This window comes from Ambystoma mexicanum, chromosome 11, assembly GCF_040938575.1.
Source record: "Ambystoma mexicanum isolate Mex_15411 chromosome 11, UKY_AmexF1_1, whole genome shotgun sequence".
Taxonomy (NCBI): Eukaryota; Metazoa; Chordata; class Amphibia; order Caudata; family Ambystomatidae; genus Ambystoma; species Ambystoma mexicanum.
The window spans coordinates 1,344,524,467-1,344,547,854 of NC_090934.1; the positions used below are offsets into that span (position 1 = coordinate 1,344,524,467).

Sequence of the window (23,388 nt, forward strand, 5' to 3'; positions counted from 1 at the left end):
TTGGTTCCATGGCATTGTGGGAGATAACCTCTGCCTTTCCTCCCCCTCCCCCCTCCTGATCCGCGCCCCCTCACGCACAACCCGCGTTCTTTAGTGCTGTCCTCCATTCTAAAGACATCATGGCTGTGCCCACCTCGGACAGGTGGGTCCTGTCCTTCCCGAAATACCCGGGTACTTTTAAAGTGATGAGGGGATGCAGAATCCATACCATCCCCCTGCTTTTTAGGCAACTCCCAATACGATTGTTCGTTTTCCTCCTTGCTTCCTCTATGGCCCCGTGGCGTAACGCACCCCTCCACTCCTGTCTTGCAATTATCTCGGACCACATCACCTCGCACCCCCTGAAAGTCCTCCCTATCCTGTTTAGTAAGTTTCTTAAAAGTTCTGACAAATCCTTCCTTCCTTTAGTCACCAAATCATTTCCCCCTATATGTAACAAGATAATGTCGGGCGAAGGGTGTTGCTGTGCCGCCTGTTCCAATGTCGCCCATACGGACGTGCCTTTCAAACCACCTTTGGTGATCCAACTAATCTGCGTGTTCCGTAGGCCCAAGTTCCCGTCCCAAAACGCCATCTGTGCTCTGGCCGCTGCCCGGGCCACGAAGGAGTGGCCCACGACCCATACCCTGCTGGCTTCTGTGGAGACATGATTGGTTGTATTAGCTTGTGTGGCCTAGTTAGTGCCCCCTTGTCCCATATGCTGCCCTACCCCCCGCACCTCTGGATGCCAACGCATCGACTCCGTTAGCGCACATATAATTTGTATTTGTCAGATGTCCATCTCCCTACCCTTTTGACCCTGTCCTCCCCCAGCCCTTCCCTGCTCGCTGTTGTCGCTGCGCCTATGCGGAATGAGTCAGTTGAATATTGCCCCGGATCCACACCCGAACTTGCCAAGGCCCCCTCTAAGACTCGCCTGAATTGAAACTGGGTGAGTGGGGTTCCGTCCTTGTGTCGGAACAAATACCCCAGCTCGCCCCCCCTGATTGCAAAATATGCTGTCGTGCTCTCAACCGGACAAAACGCCTCCTGTCCCAATCTGGCCAACACCAGCTCGCTTCCCTTGGCCTTCTGGTCTGTTTTTGATATCCTGATGTTGACTGATATTCCCCCCCCCCCCCCCAATCTGGCGTACATCTCCCCATAGTAAGGCTCTGAAACTCTGGTCGTTCTTGGCTTTTGCCACTAACTCACTAATCCGTAGGGCCCCAAAAAAGGCCAATGCGAAGCATGCTTTGGACATAATGCTTTCATATTGCGAGTAACACACCCTTGTAGTTGCCGTCATGACCTTCTGTAATAATTCAAAATCAATGGGTTTCCTCACTAGAGTTGAAGAGGTTGTTGCCGTGGCCATCCCGCCCCTGTTCCACCCTTTTATTGCAGCTCTCACCAGAAAACCTTTCGTTGGGTCTTGCTGGCCTGCCAGCTGGCTATGAAATGCCACTGCGCTAAGATGTCCCGCCAGCCATGATCTTGATTTTCCCATCCCCTTTGCCCAAAGCACAAAACAGTCCACCCTCTTGGCCATGTTGTCACCCCCCAAATGTTTGGTGTGCAACTAAAATGTATCATAATTGGCCTTCTATCGATTCCAGGTGCTCCCCGCTAAAGCTCTGGAAGCGAGCTTCCTCATTCCTTGACCCAACTCACTAGTTGCCATAGTTCCTTGTCGAACGGAGTCATGATGGGCTGTGCATGGCTGTGTGCTTTCCTGAATCGTATCATCTGTGAACGAGAAAGTGCATCAGCCGCTGTATTATCCACCCCAGGTACGTGCCGCGCTTTGACGGCTGCATTCATCTCCAGATATTTGCGAACCATATGGCGTAATAGGCACAACGTTGCCGGGCATTTTGCTGAATGCGTGTTCACCGCCTGTACCACTGCCAAATTGTCCGACCACACAACTAATCGTTTGTTACACAGCTCGCGCGACCAAATGTGCATTGCTGCCACCACTGGGAATAGTTCCAACATGGTGATGTTTTTGCACATCCCCTTCCTCACCCATGCCTTAGGCCAGTCGGCCCGGCACCATTCCTTTCCTAATATTGCCCCAAATCCCACCCTACCTGCCGCGTCGGTGAACAGCTGTAACTGTGCGCATGCCATCCAAGGGGACTGCCATATGCATACCCCATTAAATTCCCTTAGAAAGGCGCGCCATACTTTGAGGTCTTCCCTCACGCCCGCCCCGAGGCGTACCTTATGCCACCCTTTTTCGTGCCTTCCTGTCGCCGCCGCCAGACGTCTTGCAAAAACTCTTCCGGCCGGTATCACCCTGGCGGCAAAATTGAACTTGCCCACCAAAGATTGTATGTTTTTTATGGTTGTCATCTCCCCTTGTAATGCCCGATCTATGTCACTAATGAATTCCTCTATCTTCTCTACCGGTAATCTGCATGTCCCTTCAACCGTGTCTATTTCTATCCCTAGGTAGGTTAACTTGGTGCAGGGTCCCTGCGTTTTGTCCCCCGCCAGAGGTACTCCCAACTCCTCCGCTAATACCAAGAAATTATCGAGAAGTGCTGCGCAAATATTCGTGCCCCCTCTTCCTATGAACAGAAAATCATCCAAATAATGCGTTCCCCCCCCCCGCCCTCCTTTTTATTGAGTGCCCATTCGAGGAAGGAACTGAATGCTTCAAAATATGCGCAAGAGATGCTGCACCCCATTGGCATGCATTTATCTACGTACACCTGACCCTCAAACTGGAAGCCTAGGAGGATGAAGCTGTCCCGGTGAACCGGGAGCAACCTAAATGCCGCTTCTACGTCCACCTTCGCCAAGAGCGCCCCTTTTCCCGCTGCCCGTGCTAAGCTTATGGCCTGGTCGAACGATGCATAAGTTACTGAGCAAGCCTCTATGTCCAATCCATCATTCACTGAGCCTCCTTTGGGGTGCGACAAGTTATGTATTAGGCGAAACTTCCCAGGTTCCTTCTTCGGTACTATCCCCAAAGGGGAGATGATGAGGTTGCTCAATGGGGGACCCTGGTAAGGTCCTGCTATCCTTCCTAATTCAATTTCTTTGTTAATCTTTGCCCTGGCCACATCAGCCCACTCTAAAATAGACTTTGAGTTATTCGCTGTTCTGGCCCCAATGCGTCTTTGGTAAGGGATGCAGAACCCCTCCACGAACCCCTGGGCTAATGTGTCCCTCCCTAAGGAAGCCGGGTACTGTCCCAGCCATGTGAGCAAGGTATCAACATTGATGGGGGAAAACCCCTTGCTATTAAGGCCATTACCCGGCCCCCTTTGTCCCCCCCCTTTTTGTTCCCCCTGCCCCCATCATTACCATCGCTGGCTCTTTTGCCTGCTCCTGGTGCCGTGAGTGCCCTTGCCCCCTCTTCTCTTGATGAACCAATTGTCGAGGCACCTTAAAAGAAAATTGTTTATTTTAGTATACAGTGTTTGTTTTGACACGCAACGACCGCATAAATGACATCAATCGACGATTGTCCCAGATGTTCCCTATTGAAGCCTTTCCCAGCGCTCATTTTGGTTGATCGCTTGCCGCTGGCCTTCCCCTGCACCACCGTGCTGGATGACCGTGGGTCCTACACGCGGAGCAAGCATGTCTGAATTTGCAAGTCGCTCCCAGTTGCATACCCCCTCATTGTAAAATCTGCAGTAAGCCAGTGTCCTCCCGCTCCCGGTGTTCGTTCGCCCTGCCCCAGTTGGCCTTGGTATTGCTTCCGGGAGGACCGGCTGCACTGTGCCTGTATTACCCCGGACCGGTTGTGGCCCCATGTTATTGGCCCATGCTGTCATTTCCATCCTCCCCTCCCTTGGTGCCACCGGTCTGGGGGCCGTACTTGCGCTGTTTAACCCTGCCCCCACTGCCGAGTGTCCACCCCCTGCCTCTGCCCAGGGATTGATGCGCCCTCCCGCCAACATGATTGTCCCATCTGCTTGCTCTGTTGTCCCACTGGAAGACGCCAGCCAGTCCTCGACTGACTTATGATTCCATTTTAGTTTGGGATCATGTTCCATTCGTAAACGAAATCGCTGGTCTCTCAAAAACCATTCATTCCCACCCTGTTGATTATATACATGTATAACACATGCCCTGTATGCCATCAAGTGTGGACCCAGGTCTGGGTCTTTTTGATTAAGTGTCTGGGACAATATCTTAAATGCTGCGAGCCAATTTTCCAGGGTTTCTGCCGGCCTCACTCTTTTTCTGGCCTTGGCTAATTCCCTCCCTCCTGTTCCCCGCAGTGTGTCATTGCCCTTTGTTTCGTGCTCCAAGAGAGATAATATGTCAATGAACTTGCCCTCCCAAATTTCTTGTTTCACCCACTCAGGCAGAAGCCATGCTGATTAATTGCCCCCTGTTGCTGGCGGTAATTTGGTATTTGTGCCCTCTACCCAGGTGCTGGAAGTGACGCTAGTTGCTGGGGTGCTGCTTATTGCCCCGTCTTCCCCTCCCCCCCTGCCAGACCTTGCTTGCTCCCGTAGTGGCTGCCCCAGGTGCCTTGTTTGCTATGGGGGCTGATACGGCCGTTGCCCCTTGCGCTGCCAGCACTGCCCTTACGATTTTTTGGATAAATTCCGATTCACCCTCACTGCCCACAGGCACACTGCCTGGTACCGACCCGGCCCCCCGGTCTGGCGGTGTTATCACTTTTGGTTGGGCCTTAGGCGGCGGGGCGGGCGGCTGTGCAGGCGTTGGCACATTTGATGCGGTTGCGGGTGGTGCCGGTGTCGCCCCCAACTTCGCTTTTAAAGCTGCCAGTTCTTCCTCCAAGTCCCTTTTTGTCTTTTTTTACGTGTGGGCCCCCACTTGTTTTCGCTGTACGCTTCCGGGGGGGCCCCCCCTCCTGACCCCCACCCGCAGGTGAGTTCTCGTGGCCCCCCGCCCCTTCACCACTTGTCGAATCCTTGTTTTCCGGCACGGTTTTGCCCCCCTCTGGGTTGCTTCCCGGGATGGCGACTATGTTGGTGATTGTCGGGCCCCCCATCCTTGCCATGGCCGCCTGCCACCCCAAGACCTCAGTGAGGGCTAGAAATTCAGCCCAAGATTGTGCGTCCATTCCTCGCCCCGTGTTTGATGGTCCGGCCACTTCCTCCAATGTCTGGCCGTCTTCGGATAGCACGAGCTCTACCACCTCCAGCCCGGTGTTAACTGCGCTTGCATGTACCGACATGTTGACCTATGTAAAACAAATGTTTAGGTCACTGTGGAGTACATAAAACTTGTTTTAGCTGTGCCACCCTGTGCCCTGCATGTCCCTTGCCGCCATTTATGTACTAGTTACCCCCTTATGACCCTTTAGCACCCATCCCGCGATCTGTCGGTATCTGCCACCCCTTCTCTTCCTTATTGCACAACACCCACACCACTTTATACCGTGCATCCGCTAACCAAGGAGGTAGTGGTACTGGTGCCCCCTTTAAGTACCACACCAACGCGACCTTTCCCCAACAGTGATTGACCCTGGTCACCAACAGAAGTTGTACCCTGAACCAACCCCACAAAAAGCTCTAGTGCAATGTAAACTTCGAATTTTTCAGATTTATCGAGGAACTCTCAGTTTATACGGAAGGTCATGTTTGGCCTCCCAGAGGAAAACAAGTGTAAGTTACATTTGGGTAATCGTATAAGGAAATGAGGGGTGGAAGCCCCAAAGACCTTGCCCCCCCCCCTCCAATGGCCCCCCGCTCGCGTCTCGCCGTCTTTGGGGCCCATAATTTTTTCACCCAGGGAAGTTTTACCGTATCCCCCCCCCTAATAGTGCCCTTTTCTCGGCCATCCGAGGAGCCAGGGTACCCCCCCAACTGCTGGTTGCAAACCATCCCAAGTGTTACACTGGCGTTATTTTGCAGAATGTGTTACCGGGCCCTCCAACCCCCCGCCCCCACCCTCGCTCTACCGCTTTTCAGAATTGATCCCACATTTTTCTTTCCAACTTCCGACCGCCCTCAACGAGGGGGTGCGGAGTGCCATGGCACAAGTGGCCCCCCCATATTGCCCGCACACGGAGCCAGGAGTGGTTGCAATATACCGATGCTCGGTGCTTGTCCCCTTCCCCATTCTAAAATTGTTTTCCAAACAAGAGTGGCGCCCGCCGTGCTAAAATACCTGAAGTCTGACCGTTTCGTGGAGGCCCCTTATTGTACCCCCTCAAGGACCTTCTACCGGCCACATGTGTGCCCCTGCAAGAACACAAACCATAACATCATTCAGTACGTGTAATAATCTTCTAACCCAAACCCCAAACCCGACCAAGCACGTTAACATCAGCATCTCAATAAATCTTTTCAAACTTTGTAGGCTTGGACCCCCACCATCAAGTAGCCGCCCTACGGTGCTACCAGTTCGAGCCACACCGATGGTGAAGCACTACAATGTGCGGGCCGTCTACAGGCAGACACGGTATCTATGCCCACCTGACAGAAAGTATTCCATTGCATTGTTGGAAAGGGGGCGGTGGGCGTAATTGGCAATTGCGCCGCATAGTCAACATTCCGCAAATTAATCGCGACCAGACTGATAGGAGGCATAGCATGACACACACTATTCCAGTAAAGCTTCCTTATCAAAACAAGCCCCCTCCCCTTACGGGATGCGGCATAATATTAAACCGTTCCTTACTGCGAAAGTAAAGAGCCCATTCCCCTTGTGGCACCGCACCCGCAACCCCAGGAATGTATGCCGTGCGTAAAATTGGAACATGCTGGTTCACCGAACAAGTCAGAGTTCGCCAGCAGCTGTGTGACCGGGACGGCAAGCAGCTAACCTAACGAGTTGAAGTATAACTGCTGGGCGCTCTAGGCTTTAACCATAAAATGATTAAAACCATAACTGCATCCATTTGTCAAAACACCAAGAACAAGGGGGCGCTGTGACGTGGCGTGCAAGATGGCCGCAGCCTGAAAGCGCTCCGCTGGTAGCTAACACATATAGTCGAAATTAGCCCTCGATATCGCAGAATCCAGTTGTGATTCTGGAGATGGCTGCGGCAGAGGGTGTCTGGCAGCGCAGGGAGAAGTGTAAGTGTTGGAGGCTATAGGTTTCTAACACTCGCTGGAGGATCGGGTCTGCGATCTTTGGCGCGCTGCCCTTCTCCCACAATCCTAAAGTTTAAACAAAACTATATAGTGCACTGGCTACTATCTCGGAGAGCACCTCCTTGTGGGTCAGGGTGAGGTCTGGGTCCCAACACGCTAACTCTCCTGTCCTTTCACAGGGCTCTGTGCACCTCCGCCTGATTCAGATGCCCACAACACTCTATGGCTCCCGCCCAGCTCATTTGCACCTCAATCCTCCCTGCGTGGCCTCACTGCTCTTCCTAAGCTCACCACAATGTAGAACAGGGGGACATCATGCACCCTCCTCGACTCGCCTGCCTGTCACCACCTCTCGAGCATCCGCACAGCTCGTTCCTCTCGCCAATCCGAGGAAGGAAGCAGGTTTCCCAGCCCCCGACACTCCGCTGGGGAGGGAGTGCTGGGGGGTGTTGAGGCAGTCGTCCTCCCCTCTCCTTCCTCCACATGACTCTGCCGCCGAGTCAGACTACCCCAGAGCTGCCATCTTGGCCATTTGGCTGAAGGAGCTAGACGGGGTACGGTCCCCAGCCGGGGCACCGAAATGGCTCGTCAGAGAGGAAGACATGGGTGACTGGACAGCAACAGAGAAGTGTTTCCACAGCTTCCCTGGCGCGGTCACCCGCCAGAAGGAACGGGGGGAGGGGGATTATCAAAGCACACATCCATAGCGTATGCACCCGCCAAGGACGCATTCCGAGGCACAGGCGAGAAGTGCCACGGATGTAGGCAGGGCAGGCACCGAACAGGATGGAAGTAGGGACGGAGCGATGGACAGAGTCGAACAGATGTATAGCGATGGACAGAAGGAGATGACGTGATGGATGGACAGGGACCTAGAGAAATGGGGAGATAGGACTACAGAGCTCGACAGATATATACACCGCGATACATAGAAGCAGGAAAGAGGCAATGGAGCACAAAGCGCGAAGGGGGTAAGCAATGATACACACGGAAGTGGGTGTGGAAAATAAAACAATTTAGAGAGGAAGACATGGGTGACTGGAAAGCAGCAGAGAAGTGTTGGCTGGACAGAGTCACACAACGCCCACCCTCCCCAGACAGCAGTCAGAGGCACACGATACCCAGTATACGTTTGTATTGTGCGATGCACGCCAACGTACCGGAACACAGCAGTTCAAAACTGCTCCATATCAGCAAGCATCTGCCCCCCTACATAGCAGGCACGCAACAAATTGAACGGCATTTACGGTCGAGCTGCGTGTATAGCGACGGCATGCTTGCTGCGGCTTGTGTGAGCTGACGTGGCCCTGCGAGCGATCATGAGCCCCGGAACAAGCTCCCAACCAACACAACACATGCGCCTCCCCCCCCCCACCGTGACCCAACTATCCCGACAGCCAACCAATCGTCTCGCACTGCCCCTCCCCCCCCCACCACAAGGTTCTGTCTCCCCACCCCCCACATACACATGCCTAGGCCCTCCCGTGTACCCACCTCGATACGTCCCCTCGGGAACCGACCACTGCTGCCACAGGAACCTCCCGTGATCTCCACCCCGACCTCCAGTAACGACACAAGCACCTTCCTCCTGCAAACGAAGCGGGAACGCCACCAGCACCTCCCGGAATCTCCTCGGCAACCTCCAGCAACGCAAAGCGCGTACCTTCCTCCCGCTCCCCGACGACGATCAAACGAAACGAAACGGAGCTCCAGTGAGGCGGGAAACCGAGGGAGAATCTGTGATTGTTCTCACAAGGCCGTGCCTTTATGGGCTGGCTTCTCCTCGGTTTCCCGCCCCGCCCCTCTGGTTTCGCGCGCTTCAGGGGGGCGGGCTCCGTGTGCCTCTCTTCCTCCCGCCCCCCTGACCAATCGTCCCTTGAGGGGGGGAGGCTGGACCGCCCCCTCTAAGGGGCGGCACCCGCCATGCCAGCTTCCCTGGCGCGTTTGCCCGCCAGTGCTCACACAGCGTCATCCTGCAGAGTTGCCACACAGGGGCTCTGCTGTCATGAAGGGCTCTGCGGGGCAGGCCCTGTGCCTAAAAGGCCACGCTGACGCCGCACTGAATAAAACACACACAGCTGGCAGGAGTCTGGTGGAGTGGACCAACGAGTGGCAAACGGCTCGTCTCTTTTATTGGGTTCATCACATGGTGCGTGGACACGTGACACCGCACGAGCCCTCAGCAGGGACTCATCACTTCTTAAAGGAGAGCACAACACACAGCAAAATAATCTTTACATTTGACACATAATTAATCAATGTAGTTCTCTCACCCACCCCACTGAAACATGAAAAGCGTATCTAAGAATCACAAGCACAATGGGCTTTGATTTACTTCTTTTTGACTTGCCACAAGTGTCAAGTCAAATCAGCATATTACAATTCTGATACCCTTTACCTTTAACACATAAGGGTGGCAAGATGTGTCATTTTGCTGTTCAAAGACACAGCTGCATGCCTGCAGTTCTAGGGCAGGCCTTCTTATTTACTCCCAACATGCTCCCCACTCGCCCAAATCAGAAGTAATGTTTTCTCCTCATGCAGTTTGATTTCCTTGTTACATACATGAGCACGGTCCCAATCCATATTTATGTTAGAAGCTATCTTATTTTATTATTTGCAATGCTCTATTTCCACTTGTAAAGTGCTCTGTTGCTTCCCAAAGTTTATGCCCAATAAATACCCTGATAATAATTTAATGCGGTCTAATACCCTGCCTGCTGTCACATAAGCAAAATAAACTAGAGGAAGGCCACCAGGGGGTGCAGGCAAAATGGCTGCCTGAACCGTAAGCTCCTCACCCAACCCTGGGTAACTTGTTGAAAAACTGCGGAGAAGGGGTTCATTTTCGCTCCAAGTGGCGAGATTATGTGATTGGAACTGTGGGGCTACTGAAGGGTGCGACACCGCAGTCTGGAGGTGCCTCCTGTGCCTGGAGGGACCATCGAGAGCTTGAGCGCACCTCTACCCCACTGTCTCGCTTCATGCGATGGAGGAAGGCTGTGGAGCAGCCCAGCATTCTAACGAGAGTACAGAAGCAGTGGGCGACCCACAACAACACACGGGCAACTGGCCCGCTCCAACAAGGGTGTGCTATTGAAGTCCTGAGGACCTTTCTGTGCCTGGCGGGACGGCCCGGACCCTGCAGGCACACCTCGCCCACACTACATACAGCGAATGGAGGAGGCACGGCTCCCTGCATCCCGGCGCCAACCGAAGAGGCAGGTAGGAATTGGAGGGCAGACACTGCCGACACCACAGCAGCTTGCTGACAGCAGGACAGCCAATGCTCTGCCTCTGCATAGGGGGCCCCAGATGAACTGTGTGCAACTACGGAGCACCCCCCACAGCAGTGCAGGCTCTCTGACACGGGCCGAGGCAGGAGCGCATCCCAGTCAACTCTTGCAGGACACATTGGGGGCAGACCCCCCGCCGGCGTTCCAAAAGGACGAGCGAAGCTCCGGGGAAGCGGGCTGTGGTGGTGGGGAGAACCCCCTCATCCCCTGCTCCTTTAGTGCCATCTCCCAGACCCGGCCCGATGCGGGAGCGTGCCTGGGTTGGGCACTGACAGGGAGGAGCAGCCCAGCAAAGCAATGCATGCAGGTGAGGGGGACAGTTACGAGATGCTCCACTTTCCCCCCCAAGGTGACATTAAAGACCGGTGACCCCCATAGCACATACGTGGGGGGCCAATTTGGCTCCAGGAGGGTGACCATTGCCTGGAGGAGTGGGCCCACGCCCGAAACACTGGAGAGGCTCTAATGAAGGGAAACGGCCCGGATGGACACCTAATGAAGAATCCTTAATCTCTGGAGTGGCATCCACCCGACAGGATCACCTCACCCCAGTGGAAACACAAGGGGACACCGAAAGAGACCACGTGGAGAGGACAGTGAGAGCCAGAGACCCCAGCGTCCTTGATGGGATGCAGATGAAGCCAACTGGAGCACAGTACACCACGACTTGAGGACTGGAATTGACCAGGGGAAATACACCCAGCTGCGACAGGAATGTACGAGGTGGCCAGCAGGAGAGCCTAACAGTGGGAGAACTCTCAGTCCGGAGCCGATGGGACGCACGCTGAGACCAGAACAGTATCCGGCACCCCATCCCGGGCCACCCAGAGGTCACGTTGAAGGAAGCCCCAGACCCTGCTACAACAAGACGCCGACCCCCACGGGGTACTAAACTCCACTACAGGGGTGGGCGAGTGCCAGCTTAGTGGACTTACCCAATAAAACCAAGGTTGCAAACCCGCACAACACACCTTCTGTGGGGAAGGCACTTACAACCTCATAGGCCAACAGGGAAGACTCAGCGATTCGATAGGGAAACGGGAAAGCAGTGCCACAACAGGAGTGCAGGAGGTTAACGGATCTAGGAACTATTAAGGGGAGAAACCCCAGCATGGGATTTATAGGACGTGCATTGGGAGCTGCAGTGTACCCAGCAAGCCACCCCAGACCACCCAGACGACGCCCTGGCGGTGGGTCCAGGCCTCATAACAACCAGGTGCTGACCCCGACGGGGTGATGCACCCTCGACGGGGAGAAGAGGGCACCAGCTCGGTGGGCTCACCCAACAAGACTGGAGGCATAATCCCGCATCACACGCCCACTGGGGGGTGGGCGCTTACTCCCCCGTAGGCTGACGGAGAAGATCGGGCCCCTAGACCGGGAGGCAGGAAATAAGTGGAGTTACTGCTCTGTGTAGTAGGCGTTACGGCTGAGAGCCTTGTGGCATAGAGAACAATACCAGGTCGTATTGGGAGTCCCCCCCCCTTTTGTCGTCCTGATGGTCGCACCCGGCCCCTGGTGATCACTAAACGTGCCACATTCATCTGGAGAGTTAGGGAGCCTCGGGAAGTGGCCAATCCATGAGCCTTGGCAAAGTCTCAGTTTCAGGCGGAAAGCACTGCGATGGAGCCCAGAAGCAGCTGCGCAACCCCGATGGAATTGGGCTCCATAAAAGACAACATCCAGACCATCCTTGGGGAGATAATGTAGATGAGAACAGGCATGGGTGGGGGGGGGGGCTAAGCTTGCTGACCTCACGGCCAAAGTAACTACTCTGAAGGATAGATGGATGGAGTTGAGGCCAACCAATCATCTACCGGGCTCCTGGATACACAGATGGAGGTGAGGTTTATGGAAATGCAATGCCGGGAGGAGGAGGAGTTCTGCCTCAAAGTAGACGACATGAAGAATCACAAGAGAAGAAACAATCTACGCTTCTACAGACTGGTGGAGGATGAGGGTGAGACCCCGTTCAGCCTGGAGGCAAGGTGGAGGACATAATAAAGATTGTCCTGGGGCGTATGCTGGAGAAGGGGTCATGATAGACAGAGTCCACCGGGCTGGGGGTGGAGTTAGGGGCCCCTGTTCGGTGTTGGCACGTCTGCATTACTACAGGGACAAGGCCAGGATCCTTGAGAAGGAGGTGGGCCTTAGGGAAATACAAATACAATACAGAGACTCCAAAGTGGCCTTTTTGCAGGTCCTTTCTGCCCTTAAATTGCTGTAGAGGAAATCATTTGGAGCCCTCACCAAATGGCTACAGGGGAGGAGGTCCGATACTGCTGGGGGCACCCATTTTATCTGGCTTTTAAATGGGATGGGGAGAGGCACCATATGGTGGTTAAGGAGGACATCCAGTTAGTTGGCCGTCATGATGGCCCCTCAGTGGAACTGGGCAATGGCGAACCAGATCCGGCCTGAGGTCTGAGAGGCCCAGATTCAACCAGGGGAAAACATAGGATGAGAGGGGCCCAGAAATTCCAGAAAGTTAAGCATCCCTCCGCAGCCTTTGAGGGACACTTGAAGTGAAACAAAAATGCCTTGTGTGCTACGCTTCTGCACTCCCTCAGCGGGCCCTTCGGATAGCCTGGCAGTTTGATTGGGAGTACAGTGACCTAGTGAATGGCTGCGGTTGGCCTGTTCTCTCATTTTTGTTGTTGCCGGAAACATTGGGCTGGTGATGTATTGTTTGTAAGGTTTGGCCTGTTATGCTCTGCATGATGCTCCGATGGTTCTTTGAGTTTATTAAATGAAGGGGACATGGGGACTTTGGGGGGGGGGGGAGAGTTTGTGGACTGTGATCCGAGGCTGTTGGGACACACTGCAGGCTTTGGTCTGACTTGGAGATGAAGCAGCGACAATCCTGCTAGATATACATCCCGGGGCACGGGATGAGTCCCTGTTGGTTCATCGACCAAGCCCGGTCATTCTGGGTGGTGTGGACGGATGCCTCGAAGGAGGTGGGGAGGGCAGGGAAGGGGGGGAGGGAACAGGGAGGGAAGGGGTATTGGGGACGAGAGGTGATATACATGGCATGTCACAGATTCCTAAACTAGGGACAGTTTCGTACTCAGCAGGACGCGTGGGATATCTAGGATGCAGGGTGAGGAGTGATGATGGTTGAGGGACGAGTTGGCATGCTGAACGTCAAGGGCTTAAACTCTCAGAATAAATGATCCCTCACTAGCAACATGTTCCATGAACAGAATTTGCTGGTCCTCTTTCTGCAAGAGACACACTACCGGCGAGGTGCAGTCACTGATAAAGGGGAAAGAAATGGGTAGAAACTTTTGGGCTTCACATAAATCCTCCAAAAAAGAGGGGGTGGGTATAATCCTGGGCAAATCGTTCCATCTCATGGATATTGAGACCAAGAGAAGCTTTGGAGGTAGATTCCTGGGAATAAAGGGCAAGTCTGAGGGAATGCGGATCACATTGGCCACCCTCTATGCACCCAATGTGGGCCAAATTCAGTTCATACGCCAGGTGTTCATATTGATGGATGAATGGGCAGAGGGTACATGGTTTTAGGTGGGGATTTCAACTTGATAATGGACTCCCAACTGGATTGGTGCCAGCAAAGGGGACGCGGACAAGAGGGGCTACAAAAGACAACCTGGCCATGCGGGACCTCTTACAAGAGCACTATTGGGTTGATGTAAGGTGCAGGTTGGGGCCGGGCCCCGGGGGCTACACGTTCTTCTCACACCTTCCTGATATGGAAGATAATGGAATGCTTTGCGAGTTACTGTAAGGAACTGTACACCGAACAGGAAGGGGAATCAGTGGTTGAAATGAGGAGCTATCTGGCTGGGCGAAACCTTCCTAGGCTCGCTGAGACCAAGCGGGAGCCCTTCGAGGGGGCAATAACAGGGGAAGAGGTGGTAGAGGCTATCAAACGGTTGAAAACAGGGAAGGCCCTGGGGGAAGATGGCTTTACAACTGACTTTTATAAACAGTACCAATCCTGGGCGGGACATATGCCCAAGCTGTTCAATTGGATAAAGGGGCAAGACACAATATCCCCAACATTCCTTCAGGCTCTGACAACGGTGATACCGAAAAATGGGGGGAAAACCCTGAAGACTGTGGTTCATATAGGCCTATCTCTCTCTTAAATGTGGACGCTAAGGACTTCGCCAGGATCCTGGCAACGCGGCTAGAGAGGCACCTCCCAAGACTGATCCATCCGGATCAGGTCAGGTTTGTGTTAAATGGGCAAGGAGCGGATAGCATGAGGAAAACACTCCATGTGCTAAGCTCAAGCTCGGTACGGGAGGAAGGGGCGCTCCTACTATCCTTGGATCCCGAACAGGGTAAGCTGGGCCTTTATGGGGGAAGTCTTCTCATCCCTGGGAATGGGCCCGAGGTGTATGGGCTGGTAATCAGCCCTATACTCAAAACCCTCGGCAAGAGTTGTGGTCAACGGTAGGGAATCGGGGCAGTTTCCATTAGAGAGGGGTACACGACAGGGCTGCCCTCCGTCCCCGCTTATATACGTGCTATTGATGTAACCATGGGCGGTGTCTGTCAGGGACAATGGGGAGATCGGAGGTGTTAGAGTAGTGGCAACACACTGTAAGATAAGCCTTTTCGCAGAAGATGCGCTCCTCTATGTGGCCAAACCATCCCAGTCGATACCACATGCGCTATGCACCCCTACGAGGAGAAGTCTCCCACTTAGCATTCCGTAAAGCCATGAAAACTGTGCTCTTCACTTAAACCCCCACCCAAACTCAATGCTTTAAAGGAAAACTGCACTAAATCCCATATATATGGAGGATGTCAGAAAGTATTATGCTCTGTTCGAGTATGCTATGCCAATTGTACTGCATTCCTTGTAATTATGTAACTAAGCCTGCCACAAGTAACAGCGCCGCGATGCCTGTGGGCTGTATGTGCACTATAAAAATGCAAAAAATAAATAAATGTGCAGTCTGGAGCAGTTCTGGAATTTGTCAGGCTTCAAGGTAAACCTGGTGAAATCAGTGGCGTTCATAGCAGGGAAGTTATCAGATACTGAGGAGGAATTTGATGCGGGTCTCCCTTTCAAGGTACAGAGGGATATGTTTCAATCTATGGGTGGGAAAGAAGCATAGGATCTCGTATGAGACTGATAAGACCGAAGGAGGATGGGGGTGTGGCCTTCCTGACCTAGAGATGTATTATAGAGCCCAGCAAAGGGTTTATTTATATAACGCCTATACACAATGTGTTTCAAAGCGCTTCAAGGCAAGGGAGGGAACAAGGGAAAATACAATAACATTCTTACAGGCCATGAACAGTAAGGATGTGAAATTAACTATCGTACTGACGACATTTCAGATAGTGAAAGAGCTAAGACATAAATAAGGAAGGGAGGGCGAGAGTGGGAAGGAAATGGAAACAGACAGGCAACTACCGTATAGGCCTGACGACATTTCTGGTAGAGCCGGAGAAAAACAAAAGGTGAGGGAGAGGGTGCAGAAAGGGAGGGGAGGAACAAAACAATCGACTATCGTACTAGGCCTGACAATGTTTCAGATAGTGCCGGAGGGACGGGGCGGAACAGTAAGAGGATGGGGGAGCGACAGATGAGGTTGCTATCATACTTGGTCCAGGGACAATTCTGATAGAGTAAGTGCGTAGAAGAAAGTAAGGGGAAGAGAGGAGCAGGTAGGAAAAGGGAGAGGGGAGGCGAGAACAGAGAGTAAGCAGTCAAAAAGAGTGGAGAAGCAAGAGGGGAGAACGAATACAACTGCAGAAGTCAGTAGTAACACATAATGTTGCAAACCAGGATACAAGATAAAGATGGGAACAGCATGATTCAGGGTCACCATGAGTACAAGATGCAAAGGAGTCCAGCATGAGAGTTGAGAAAGGGTAACACACCGTGAATCAATGAAGTCCATTAAAGTAAAATCCAGCATTGGCTACAAGACGGTGAAACCAGAATGTAGCAGGACAGACTCCTGCGCGCGAGAAGGGGGGCAGCACAAGGGAACAACACGAGGGGACCATAGAGGGCGGGGATGACCTGCGGGGGACATAAACGCGTTTTGGTGCACGCTTACCTGCTGTTTTAGCAGGGGTTCGGGTCCTGGATCCTCCTGGTCTGAACAGGTCCAAACAGGAATTGCCCTTTTCTTTCACTTCTTTGACGCAAACAGGAATTGCCCTTTTCTTTGATTTCTTTGACGCAAACAGGAATTGCCCTTTTCTTTGACTGCCCTTTTCTTTGACTGCCCTTTGCTTTGGACGCCCGGGCGAGAGACACCCTTGATTAAGAGCAGGAAGGAAGAGGCAGGGTTAAGAAGGTGGGTGGTGCTTAGGCCAGGTGACCTAGATCCACTTACACCTGCTCCCCAGCTGCAAAGGAAAAGGGGCTGGAGGGCTCCTTAAGTAGGGAAAAGAGTAGCAAGCAGGAAGGCACCAGGTGGGCGGGGCTTGCTAAGTGGTGAAAAAGAGCAGGAAGCAGGAAGGCACCAGGTGGGCGGGCTTTAGGCAGCGTGACCTAGATCCACTTACACGTGCTCCCCAGCTGCCGTGGATAATTTTAGTGGATAATTTTACACCAGGGACCGGGAAACAATTGGTGGCAATGGACAACAAGGTACTCTCACCAGTCACGTTATATGAATGGTTGTGGGTCCCCAAAGCCTGCATTCCAGGGAGGGTTCTGTGACACCCAGTGCTGGGGGTGCTGTGGTCTGTTTGGAAAGAGGATGGTGACAATGGGTGGCTCACATCGTGGCCATCGCCCCTGATCTGGATATGGGCTCTCCCCGCTTAGGGATGGGATTGAGGAGCCACTGGCTTTCCAACATTGGTATGAGGCCGGGCTCAGTAAGGTGGGACAGCTATGGGATGGGGGTGCCTTTATAACTCTACAGGGACTGGAGGAGGCCTTGGGTCTGGACAAACTATCGCCTTTACGTTTTCTACACCTAAAGGGGGCCCTGACCGAGGAAAAATGGGGGAAGAACCTCAGGAGGGAGCTGACGGATTTTGAGAAGTTTTTAATTTCGCAGAAAGGCTCCAAGGGATTAATATCCAGGCTCTATAAGATGCTCCTCCTAGCCCCCCACCCCATACTCTCAAGAGTGAAGTGGGGACAGTCTCTGGGTGGGGACATTGACGAAACAGGGTGGGCCAGAATGTGCAGGCAGACGAAACAGGGTCGACCGCTTCACTGCAGTATAGGCATCAGCCCCTGAAACTGCTGCACAGATGGCATTACCCACCAGTGCGGATAGTGTGGATGAGAGAGGGATACAGCCCATATTGTTGGAAATGTCACGCTGAGAAAGGGGACTAAATACATATGAGGTGGAAATGTCTGATGGTGCAGACATACTGGGGAGAGGTCCTGTCGTGGATAAAAGAGGTGTATGGGATCCAGAGGGACCTCTCCATGGCTTGTTCTGTTCGGTGTGACTGTGGATGGGGAGTCTGGAGGGGAACAAGGCCACATGTTTCATGTTATGATGGTGGTGTCTAGGTACTACCTGGCCCACAGGTGGAAAAACCCACGAATGCCAGAGCAAAAGGAGTGGATCTCCAAGGTTCGTGCAATATACGACATGGAGTTTTTGACCCACCTCATAAACGAGTCCAGGTCTAATATTTTGGGACTGTGGCTCCCATTCTTCGAAAAGTATGGGCGGCTGGCCTGACAAGGTTGGGAATGGGCTATTTGGGGAAACCGCACTGGGAAAATAATTGAAGGACCCAGGTGACTTAGCGGACATGCTGCCGGTTTTGGGGATTTCAGGGGAGATTGTCTTCTCATGGGCCCAAGGTTCTAGCGCGCACGGAAAAGACGGCCTGATTTTGAATGAAGACACATTGCAATGCGTCCAACTTCTGAAGAAGTTCCATCTGAAGAATCCGTGAGTAAGAGGGGAGGGTGTGTAGGTAGGGGGGAAAATGTTATACTCGCATGCCATAATGGTATGATTGCTGTTATGTTTTGTTGTAAAAATGCCAATAAAACTTCATTTTCCCCAAAAAATAAACTAGAGCATTATATTTTAATGTGCCTAAGGTGTATCGTTCAGAGCCTGCAGCAAACGCCTTCTTGGCCTTTGGTTTTCCATTAAGTTGTGTAGCATTGATAACTAAATTCACTATGACAATGAGTTTAACTGCATTGAGGGGCACCAACAGCGAAAGCCATGATTACACTCCGTTAAATGATGACCCTGCATTTGCAAATGCTTCCCTTGTTGTTGCTTCTTGCCTGTTTCAGAAACTGATTTGCATTTTCGATGCCTGTTGTGGGTGGCCTTTAAATATGCGTGATTGCAATTGATAAAGTATTACAGACCCTGTGTAGTACATTGTTTGTGGGTCCATTCACGTAAGCTGCTACTAATGCCTCTGTTTCTGATGTTCGTTATATGCATTTTTCTTTATCAATCAATATGCCAACATTTCTGTAAAAGTGACATATTATTTATTTTCTATTCCCCTCCTCCCCCACAGGTCTTTTTGGTGAAAACCTTTATCTGGTCTTGCTGACTGTAGCTTTCCGAATACTCAATTGCTTTTTAGTGCAAACAAGTTTTGTTCCAGATGAATATTGGCAGTCTCTTGAAGTTGCACATCACATGGTGTTTGAATATCCTTTGATTTGATATCTATTTGAAAGGTTTGCAAAGAAAAGATAATTACCACGCAACATCTGATTTCAGGTTCTCCAGACTGGTTCTAGCAGCTACAGGGAGAACTGAAGAGCTTGGCTTGAAAGGTCCAAACAAATTCATAAAGCTCCATGATTGTATTATAATGGGTTTCCACCATCCTGATCGTAGGTATTTGTTATTGTATAGGAATTGACAAGAGCCTGATATCGGAATTGTTTTTCTTCTAGACAATGCATTGTAAAAGGATTTATAATAAATAATTGTGGTCAGTGTATTGGAAGTGGTATTTCATCTGATTTTTGTGCAAGAAATATTTTTTTGTGATGGCCTTGAAAGAGCAAAGATGTTCTGATCAGGCTATACACATTTTTGGATTACAGGAGGTTGCTCTAACCATTCCCTCTGGAAACATTGTCCTGTTGCCTTCAGAATGTTGCAGTTTGGCTGAAGGTCTAATGCCACAGTGCGGTGTAGGGCACGACTGGTTTTTGTAAGGCAGCCCTGCCTAGTTGCAGTTACCTTGCTCATTATCTCTAAGGCCTTCAGTTCCATCAAGGCATGTATGGTCCCAATTCAGTGTGAGCAGAAACAAGATGCATGACTAATGAGGGAGAAGCTTGGGTGGGATTTTGTAAATGGAAAGTTTATTCCAGGGGTATAGCGTTTTGTACAGAGAACTGCTGGTTTTCTTTGCCAACAAATCGTGATATAGGTATGTGAAGTGATGGGAGGTGTGCCTATTGAGAGGGCCTGTTTAGGACACAGGGAGAGATTTTACTTGCAGAGTTGTGAGGAGGCTGTGCTGGTTAGGCATTTGTTGGTGCAGCAGAACATTCATAGATTTTTGCTGCCCCTCGAGTCTGCAGTGGCAATCAATGGGGCACAAGTTCAAGAAGATAGCACAATCCTCGAACCCTTGCTGTACATGTACTTGAACAGGAAATCTTACTTTGATTCTTTGAAGCCTATCTCCTTAACAATCTTAATTATGGCTACTTAACCTGGGAATGGATGGAAGGGCTGAGAGGCTACTCCTACCCACTGTTCTTCGCAGGCATCTATAAGGTTCTCCATCTACTGAACAGGGATGATGTTCAGCTGCTGGTGAGTAGTTTGGTTCATTCAAAAAGGCTGCAAAAATAGCAGTACTATTTAAAATGTAAGCCCACTCAAGATCTGGTCCTCTACTGGCAGAAGTAGAAAGCCCTTTATGTTAACTGACTCAAAGAATGAAAGGATTAGATGTTCTTGGTGTGAGCTCCTGCCTACTCAGACTTGTTCCACTAGCACTCACGCTGCTGATGCACTCCAGTATATTTAACATCTGCTCGTGTGTGTTAGGCTTTATCTTTTATGAACAATATTGCACCCTGTGAGTGAGCAAAGCTAGACTGCTGCATAAAGCAACCCCCATCCTGACTCAATGCGTGCACGCTAGCAGGAGACGTGACTTGGGGTGATTATAAGTAGTATAGAAACACATATGTATATTGTGAAGTGAGTTTCTGTGGATTTAAACGTTTTTATAGGTAGACCACCATTCGACTGGGACCAGTGAATCATTAAACATCTGTCATTGGGAAAGGTGGCATAGAACACCTTGTACAGCCAATGAATGCACTTGAAAGCTACGCAATCCCTCCCTTCACATGTCCGAGAAGTCCATGTAAGCCCTGCGGTTGATTAAATGTGGCGAGATGTTAAATCCTTAAAAGGACATTGCATTAATAACTCTTTATTTTGTTTGTGCAGATCTGGGTACCTCGGCTAGCACAAGCAGGTCTGTCAGCTATAGCCGACGTGAAACTTTACTCATTACTAAAGCAACTGGAAAATGCAGAGGTGGCCAAGTGGGTGGTAAGTCTTACCCTGAATTCCAGTTGCATGACCTATACCATAATTTCTGAAAAAGATAAATCGGGGTATCTTTGTTTGTATTTTGTCACTTCATGCTGGATATGTTTCTTGCAATAGTACTGGAAACATTTCTACACATCCTCTTCTCCTGGATTCCTCTCTCACTATGTAAAATATGAACTTGGTGCATGCTAGTGTGTCTACCTCTCTAACCTCCTCTCTGTCTCACCATCCTCGTTGCCTCTTCCAAGTCCTCAATCACATGCTCTCTTCCTCCTCCTGAATCTTCCATTTTGTGCATGATTCTGCTATGTCTGTCACCCACCTATCCTACCTTCAGTCCTTGCCTCTGCATCTCATCCCCATCACTTTCAACATTCTCTTCCTTCTCTTGACTCTGACACAGCTTCCATTCTTGCTCGTGCTCATCTTACTGCTTCGCCCCTGGCACACTTCCCTCTCTTCTTAGTCACGGTCTCATTCCTTGGTTAACCCTGTTCATCATTCTCTCTCTGTTTACTTAAACTTCGTTGCATCATTTAAACTCGCTGTTGTCATTCTAATTATCAAAGAAACCCTCTCTTGATCCGTTGCTCCCATCTAACTTCTACACGTTCTCTTTCTTCCCTTTCTCTCAACTCTTAGAGATGCAGGTCTACTCTGAAATATTTGCATTCCTCAATTTCCATGCTCTATTGCCATTGATCCAATCTGGTTTCTGGCCTGTTAATTCCACTGAAACTCCTCTCCCTCAGTTTGCGAACTTCCTTCTTTCCTCTTGGCCAAATAAATCTCTTCTATACTTATTCTACCCAACGTTTCTGCTGCATTCAACACTGTTAACCGCCCCACTCTTCTCACTGCCCTCACTTCCTTACGAGTTTCTGACTATTATTTCATTGGTTTCATTCCTGTTTCTCTGATCGCTCCTATTCCGTTTCCAGGACTGGCCAAACATCATCTCCTCGTTCTTCTCTATGGTGTCCCACAGTGTTAAGTACTTGGCTCATTGCTTTTCTCATTCTATACTGTTCCACTTGTTTTCTGCTTATTGAGTCTTTCAATCTATCATCTCCTTTCTATGCTGACGACACCCATATTTTCATCTCCTTCACATCCTGCTCTGACTCTCTCCACTTTGTGATCTCTGGTTGCCTTTGTGTTGTACAGTCCTGGATTTCGTCTCTGTTTTTACACCTTAACCCCTCTAAAACTGAAATCCTTTACTTTTGACCTTCCAGCCCCCTCCCTCTCCTCCAGAACTCTACTTTCCTCTTTCTCTGCTCCACTTCCTGTCCTCCTCTCATAACCTTGGTGTACTTTTTGACTCTACTTTCCTTTTCTTCTCGTATCTCTTCACAGCTTGTACTTGTTGTTTCCATCTACACAATATCTATTGACTCCGCCCATACCTTTACTTCCTCGCTACTAAATTTCTTAAAACCTCTACTACTTTCCCTCGTCGGCTGGTCATCCTTTCTTATGGTCTCTTTCTGTCTCTGTGTGTCTCTCTCTCTCTTTTTTTTGCTTTTCCCTTTTTCCCTATCCCCATGCTCCTCCATCTTTCCATCCCTGTTGAGCATTTGTCTTCTTCCCTATGACTCTTTGCTTCAACTTTTTTTGCACCATCTTCAAGGGCTAGGCCCTCCCTATCTTGCCGCCCACATCTCATCCTATTCTCCTTCTGTCTCTCGTCGGACACAACATCTCTACCCCTCAACATCCCTGTGCCCTATTGTTTCTGTTCTTTTTCTCTACGTGCCCCTTGAGATATGCTCTTCTCTATCGCTTTATATCTTCTGTTCTAATCTAAAAGCTCACCCTTCTTTCCTCTATTCCGTCACTCTGATCATCTTATTATTCAGTTTTGTTATGTTTTATATTTGCATTGTTTGTAGCATATTATGTACATGTTTATGCAGCACTTTGGCAAAAGCGCTATATAATTCTCCATAAAATACATATGCTGTGGAACACCTACTCAATGATTCCAACCTCCTTTTGGAGGTGTTCTTATTTTGAAATTGCACCTCTGTATAAACATCTTCAGCTCCAGGTGATGCTATAGCGCCACTTTGTGAACTTTAATCAGTGGGCTACATTGTACTTGTAAGGACTGCATGGTATCAAAGTATGACAGACACAAGTGACCACAGTTCAAGGGTGTTTTATTGAACTATATCAAGGGTGTGATAAATGCCTATCTATACCTAAATCTAAGATGGGAGCAAGCTACGATCATCAAATAATAATAATGCCGTCCTAGTGGAGCCTCGTCAAAATAAAGGGGCCTATACTAAAAAAAAAAAAAAATATTGCCAATCCTTGCCTCTAAGTTACAAATATTGTGGGGTGGTGTTCATGACAAAGAAATGTTCACAAAATGATAAGTCAGGATGTTCAAGCCGTTGGCCTCGCTTCCCCACATTTTCAGCACGGGACAAGGTGGTTCACCCGGGCATAGCAAACTCTTGGGTTCTTCTGCACGAGGACACAGTTCCATTACAAGCATCAGGGCCTTCTATGGCCAAGTCTCTTAAATTCTCAAAAAGTTTCTGGCTTCAAAGGGCCTGCTGTATCAAACAAAAA

General features: G+C 50.6%; 1 protein-coding gene across 2 annotated transcripts in view; it reads left to right on the forward strand.

The window, feature by feature from the left end:
• PIGB (phosphatidylinositol glycan anchor biosynthesis class B) overlaps positions 1–23,388 on the forward strand; it is a 706,437-nt gene that overhangs the window by 21,581 nt on the left and 661,468 nt on the right. For both annotated transcript variants that reach the window (XM_069624862.1, XM_069624861.1), the window contains exons 2-4: positions 18,782–18,916; positions 19,928–20,046; positions 20,695–20,799. In XM_069624862.1, the coding sequence (XP_069480963.1) occupies positions 18,782–18,916; positions 19,928–20,046; positions 20,695–20,799 (359 nt within the window). The remainder of the gene's footprint in view (positions 1–18,781; positions 18,917–19,927; positions 20,047–20,694; positions 20,800–23,388) is intronic.